The sequence below is a fragment of the Budorcas taxicolor genome, chromosome 1 (genome assembly GCF_023091745.1).
Source record: "Budorcas taxicolor isolate Tak-1 chromosome 1, Takin1.1, whole genome shotgun sequence".
Classification (NCBI taxonomy): Eukaryota; Metazoa; Chordata; class Mammalia; order Artiodactyla; family Bovidae; genus Budorcas; species Budorcas taxicolor.
Genome location: NC_068910.1, coordinates 6,374,447 through 6,380,925, shown reverse-complemented (window position 1 = coordinate 6,380,925; position 6,479 = coordinate 6,374,447). Strand labels below are relative to the sequence as shown.

Below are 6,479 nucleotides of genomic sequence, written 5' to 3'. Positions count from 1 at the left end.
GCAAAGCTGCTCTTAAACCAAAGTTAGCGATAGTTGCTAAGTGCTCTTGTGAGACCATCAGCCTATGACTTTTCAGCTTGTGTGCAGATTTCTGGCGGGTGGGGGACTGTCCAATCAGGACTCAAAAATGGCAAGAGGGCAACTTCAGGACTCAAAAATGACAAGACAGCAACTTCCCTGGCAGCGGGGGTGGCGGTGGGGGGGTGGGTCCAGTGGTTAGGACTCTGTGCTCTCACTGCCAAGGACCAAGGTTCAATCCCTGCTCAGGGAACTAAAATCCCAGAGGCCAAGTGGCGCAGTCATAACATAACATAAAATATTATAAGAGATATGCACAGGTATGCTCCTGAATTTGAAGAACACTCGCCTGGGCAGAGTCAGGAAGGAACTGGCAGGCAGAGAGCAGCCAAGCCCCAGGCCTAGAACTGAGGATGGGATTTCAACTCCCCTCCGAGAACTGTAGCTCACCCCAGTTGCTTACTCCAAAAAAAATGAGGAAAGGAAAAAAATCAGGACAGAATCGAGATCACACACTTGGCAGTTTAAACTTACAAAAACAAGCATTTATTAATCTATTTTTTCTTCTCTTGCTTTAATACAGAAGCATGAGGCTGATGGTCTGGTAACATCGATGTGAAGCCAAAAGCCCAACCAGTCCCGATTCCAAAATCCCGTGACTGGCCTTCGTTAGGCAACAGGATTGCAGTTACAGTGTGGTCTCAAGTCCATACAGGAAGCTGACCAACCCCAGGGTCTCCTGCACCTGCCCAGGCTTGCCGGGTGGGCTAGAGAACATGAGAATCAACACCACAGCGCAGACGGATGGAGGAGGCGGCTTCGGGCAGAACACTGCCGAGGTGTACTTCCCCTGCCAGAAGCTGGAGCTGTCCACGCACAAAGCTTCTTGGTCACGGGCCCACTTCCCTGGGCAGCATCCTCCTCTGGCCCGGGGTCGGAAGGCTGCGCACCCAGATCGCCCTGAGCTGCGGTCCCCACGTGCCAGCACGAGCCTGAGCCACCATGACTGTCTTTCCAGCGGGTCTGCTTGGCCAGCTGGTGCTACCGCTGCTTGTGTGGAAGGGGCTTCCTGGGCGGTGGGAGCTCCCTGTGGATCAGGGTGAGTCCACAGAGGATGAGGAACACTCCACCCCACCACAAGACCTCCTGGCACTCTCCATACAACACAAAACCCAGGAAGGCCTGTGGGACAGAGACAGCTGTGAGGCCAGGTGGACACGTGCCTGCAGGGTGGGTGGGCACCACCTGACTCCCCTGTGGCCCAGTGCCTCCCAGGGCAGGAAGAAAGGTCTGGAGCTGGAAGTCTTGGGCCTGAAACCCAGCTGTGATCTTCAACAAGTCTCATCTGTAGAAGTGGGGCGGGTACCTCCTCATGGCACTGGACCAGCAAAGGGGACGAGAGAGGCCAGAAGCCAGGCCCTACACACAGCTGGCCCAGCACGCCTGCCCTGCTTGGACTGCACGCTGACTGGCTCAGCCCCACTAGGAGGGAAGAACTTCCACCCTCCATGTCTGCTGCCTGAGTTCACAGATCCTTATGGAGCAGCAAACAAGTAGGCTTTTGACAGCTGGACTTCCTCACCATCTAACTTGAGAAGGTCACCAAGTTTGAGGTTGGAGGAGAAGCCACAGGAAGTCAAGATACTGCCCAACCTCTGCTTCGGTTCCGGTCCCTTCTCCTAGGTGGGAAAGCAGCGTGTTGCCCAAGGACAACCCACCCAGAACCCAGGTTTGGGACAGAGGAACCATACACTCAGGCTACTCACCGAGTTGAGGATGTTTGAAAAAGTCACCGTGACAGATGCAATGGCTGAAGACATGGACAAACTGAGGCCCCGGCTAAAGAACGTCCACATCAGAGAATTGGTGGTAGCCATCATAATAATGCCTAAGACGCAGAAGCCCACGTTCACCTGCAGGAGAAAGGGTCACTGCAGCCACAGTCAGCCCTGGACAGGCTTGACCAGCAGCCACCCTTACAGCCACCCAGGGTCACGGTCCCTGCTGGCAGCCAGGCCGCCGCAGCCTGGGGATCCTGAGCTTTCCTGCATAGGACTTACTTAACCCTCAGCCGGTAGCATGCTCATTTAACAGCTGAAGCAAACTCAGAGAAGACATTTATTTGGCCATTGTAGTAGCCATGTGACCTTGGGCAGAAGTGCTAATTCACATCCAGTTGTCTTCTATTGAACACCAGTCTGTTACGGCCCCACAGTGACCAGTGCGGTGGGGTAAGTTCAGTCTCAGTGGGCCAAGTAGTTACCCCCAGTCTGAGTAAATGAGGAGCAGAGTCCTCACATGCCAGAATCAGGTAACACAGGAATTGAGCAGCCTATAAGCCACTCAGCCCGGTCCCACCGGGCATTCTTGAGCTTTTACTCGGTAGCAGGCCCTGGGCTAAGTGTTACAAGTATATTTTTATTTATTCCTTAACTTCATTTTACACATAAGGAACCTGAGGCATTAAGGAACCTGCCTGAAGTGCCACAGCTTGGGGGAGCCACCAGGATTCAGCCCCAGGCAGTGGGACTCCATGCTCTGAACTAGGACACAACGTGGGAAACCACACCTTCGAGTGTCACTAGTGATCCCAGGCATCACTTGGAGAACATGCAGATTTCATTCATTCGTTTCAGGAGACTACTGAGAGAACAGAGGGTCTTTAGAAGCCTCCAACACAAAGGACATGCGGACCCCTTACTTGGTTTTGAGTTATTAACCTGCCTTCAGAGAGCCCCTTCCCTTGGGGATGGCACCCATCTACACCTCCTCTTCTTTCTCCTAACAGTTTTCCAGCAGCGGAATATATGGTGTCTTGAGGAAGGAGTGTCTCTGTATAATTTACACAGAAGCACCATTATGTGCCAGTGGCAGCCTACTTATGTACAGGCTTATGAAGGTCTGCTGCACAACTGAGAAAACAAGAAAACCTCATGGCTCACGGTCACTCATCTTACTTTGGACCACTCAGTCCAATGAGAATTATACACGCCAGGATACCAATCTCAAGCATGGCAGTGCCCACTGGATTAGCCCTTAACAAGCTTAAACCTAAAAAACCAGCCTGTCTACTGTCTCAGTTGGGGACTAACCCTGAGTTGCAGCGGCTGCAATGAAAACTCTTTACCAAGCAGAAGCTGGCCTGACTTGAGATGGGAGAGGACACCTTAGCAGATGTGGGGAGGCAGTTCAAGAGTTCTCAGCATTGGGGAAATATCCAGAACGGTTGTCTCAGTCTTCCTTTTATAGGACATCCCAAATTCCCAAGTTTCCTGGCAGGTGGGTTGACCAGTCAAAACACCCGTTAAAGACGGAGTTGGGCAACAGGCTTCTCACCTTTAGAGTCACGTGGAGAGAAATGCTCAGGCACAAAGGGCTTAAAATGAGAGGTAGAGAGTGGGTGGAGGAGGTGTGCGTCTTCCCCGAGAGTGAACTAGCCCAGTCGGAGGACAGATTTTTGGGGTCCCTGGTAAGGGAACAGGCCTCAGTCCCCGACGTCTCTTACCACCTACGTTGGACGAGGGCTGGGCGTGATTCCGAGTCGAAGTATGCTCTTCTGCCCCCGCTGTTCTGCAGCGCCCGGCTATGGATGGGCCCCCCAACGCACCCCCCAGAACAGACCCGCGGGGGTCGGACGGCCCCAGCGCCGCCAGCCCCGCCCCGCCCCGGAGCCCCGCCGCGCCCCTCCTCCGCCTGGCCCCTCCCGCCGGCCCACCGCAGCAGCGCCCCCGGCTCGACCTCTCTGCCGAAGGCCAGCTTGGCGGAGGCGGCGGCCAAGGCCCCGAACGCGCCGGCGCACAGGCAGTTGAACACGCCCCAGAAGCGGCGCCGCATCGCGCCGGCCTGGAGGTGCGGGGGGAATCCGGCAGAGGTGTTAGGGTAGGCGGCGGCGCACACCCCGCCGCCTCCGGGCAGCGGTCTTCCCGCCATGGCGCTCGCGGCCACCTCCTGGGGTGTCAGCCAGCGGCTGGGTCGGAGGCGCGACGATTGGACGGCGGCCTCACGTGAGCGCCGCACCACGTGAGTGGGATGGCCAATTGCGGCTCCGCGATGGCCTCGAGGGGTGGGGCCGCCGCAGTCTTCTGGCGGTGGCCGATTTTCCGCGTCAGGTTTAGGCTTTCGCGCGAGCACTCCGGGACCGATATATCCAAGGCTGACTGTGGTCGCTGTTGTAGAACAACTCTTCGTGACTCAGCAGTTTCAACCCCTGTTACTTGGTGGGGTCCAGCATCAGTTTCCCCTAAGAATTGTTTAAAATGCCGAATCCCAGGCCCTGCCCCACACCCACTGCATCAGAATCTACATTTTTAACAAAACCCCCCAGGAGACTGACCTGCACCTCCTAGAAGCACAAAATGGAGAGATGCAATGGCAGAGGGCGCTAGAGATCTGCAGGGTCACTAAGAAAGCGGAGTTGGAGTTGAGGGCTGAGGAGGGAGGTTAGGGCTTCTGGCAGATGGCCCAGATGGTTACATGCACACTGTAGGAAATTTAGAAAGTATAATTAGAAGAAAATGTTATCCATCATCACCCCACCGAGATAATCAGGATTGACATTACTTCCCCTTTCCCATACACTTAAATACTGCTAAAATGTTTTCCCTTAAGAAGTAGTACGTTTCTCTGAAAACAAACTGTCGTTGGGAATTTCCTGGCGGTCTAGTGGTTAAGACTGCTTCCACAGCATGGGGGGCACAGGCTTGATTCCTGGCTGGGAAACTAAGACTGGCATGCCATGTGACAGGGACAAAAATAATTAATTTAATTTTGAAAAGATATATGTGCTTAGTTGCTCAATTGTGTCCAGCTCTTCGAGGTCCCATAGGCTGTTCCAGCCAGGCTCCTCTGTCCATGGGATTCTCCAGCCCAGAATACTGGAGTGGGTTGCCATTCCCTACTCCAGGAGAATCTTCCGCACCCACGGATCCAACCCACATCTCTTGAGTCTCATGCCTAATCCCCAGCTCCTGTGAATGTGAATATATTTGGAAATGGGTCAACTGTAATCAAATTAAGATGAGGTCATTAGGATGGGCTCTAATCTGACTAGTGTCTTTAGAGAAGAGGAAGACACAGGGCACAATGCCCTGTGACCACAAAGGCAGAGATTGGAACACTGTATCTACAAGCAGAGAAACACAAGGGTTGCCAGCAACACCACAAGGTAAAAGAGGCATAGAACAGTTTGTACTCTGGAGGCGTGAGCCTTGCCAGCACCTGGATTTTAGACTTCTAGTCTCCAGAACTGTGAGAGAATGTGAATTGGTTGTGTTAAGCCACCTGGTTTGTGCCAGTTTGTTGTGGCAGACCTAGGGAATTCAAATAGCTGAGAAGACCCAAGCCTGTGTATTACCAGCTTCCCTAGCCCACCACCTTCTCTCACCTGCAAGGCTGCCGTCCCCTGTAAGATGGGGGGCCCTCCCACCGATCCAGCTGGCCCTGTGGATCACATAACTCCTATTGTTAAGTCAGTCACCACAAATCAGGGACCCCATTGATTCAGTCAGCACCCTTATATCACTTGACTCCCATATATTGATATTAAGCCAGCCCCCTGAACCCATCACTCTCCCTTTTAAGGAAGCTTAATAAAGGAAAGAAGAAAAGTGTCCAAAAGTAGTCAGTGCATCATCAAGGCTTCCTTTTTGGTATTCTTATAGAATGGTATTTTAATAGACCACAAATTTGTTGAAGATGTACCTACCTGATAACAGTCTTGTTTTAAAGGGGGATATTAATTTTTGGTTCTTGGTGCTTCCCTGGCGGTCCAGTGGTTAAGACTCCACACTTTGAATGCACCAATGTGGGGAGCATGGGTTTGATCCCTAAATGGCAACCCACTCCAGTACTCTTGCCTGGAAAATCCCATGGATGGAGGAGCCTGGTAGGCTATAGTCCATAGGGTTGCAAAGAGTTGGACACGACTGAGCGACTTCACTTTCTTCTTTCTTTCTTGGCAAACAGAATCACACACACACACACACACACACACACACACACACACACACATTTTCAAGATGCATCAATAGTAATTGTTTTATGTTATTGACATAGAGCTTATGTATTACCTTTTAGAATGCCATGACACTTTAAACAGTTTCAGATCTTTATAAAGCTACATATAAAATATATATGTGTATATATATACACACACACGTTAGTTTTCAAACCCATCTGAAGCATAATTTGACTGAAGCAAAAAATAGTATGTCAAAGAATAAGTGAAAGCAAACTACCTTGCTCCAAAGCTTCTGGTGCCAGTGGCTTTCCGGCTCACTGTGAGGTCATATCCCATTATCTCTCTGCCTTCAGCTTCTGCTCCTCTCTCCTTCCTCCCTCACTGGCCTCCTTATGTACCCAAGTGATAACTGGAGTATTCCAGATTAGAATAGTTGCATTTCTTCTCTCTGGGTTACTTACCCCCGACATCCACATGGCTTGCCGGATAACCATCTAATTTA

The 6,479-nt window shown here is 51.9% G+C and overlaps 1 protein-coding gene across 2 annotated transcripts; it reads right to left on the bottom strand.

Annotated features, from left to right (window-relative positions):
- Window positions 1-594: 594 nt before the first annotated feature.
- Window positions 595-3,948, bottom strand: TMEM42 (transmembrane protein 42). 2 transcript variants are annotated; one of them, XM_052646017.1, is made up of 3 exons: window positions 3,757-3,948; window positions 1,785-1,931; window positions 595-1,200 (listed from the first exon to the last, which is right to left on the bottom strand). In XM_052646017.1, the coding sequence occupies exons 1-3, from the start codon at window positions 3,946-3,948 to the stop codon at window positions 1,060-1,062; spliced, it is 480 nt and encodes a 159-aa protein (XP_052501977.1). In that variant the 3' UTR covers window positions 595-1,059. The 2 variants fall into 2 exon arrangements, with proteins under 2 accessions (XP_052501977.1, XP_052501968.1); XM_052646008.1 differs by having other exon boundaries at window positions 595-1,105; window positions 3,757-3,943.
- Between the last annotated feature and the right edge of the window lie 2,531 nt (window positions 3,949-6,479).

Coding starts and splice junctions, on each gene's coding strand:
- TMEM42 (XM_052646008.1), bottom strand. CDS start 3,852: ATGCGGCGCCGCTTCTGGGGCGTGTTCAACTGCCTGTGCGCCGGCGCG. Junction 1,932..3,756: donor AGCTGGCCTTCGGCAGAGAG/GTCGAGCCGGGG, acceptor TTTCTCCTGCAG/GTGAACGTGGGCTTCTGCGT. Junction 1,106..1,784: donor TTTCAAACATCCTCAACTCG/GTGAGTAGCCTG, acceptor CCTGATCCACAG/GGAGCTCCCACCGCCCAGGA.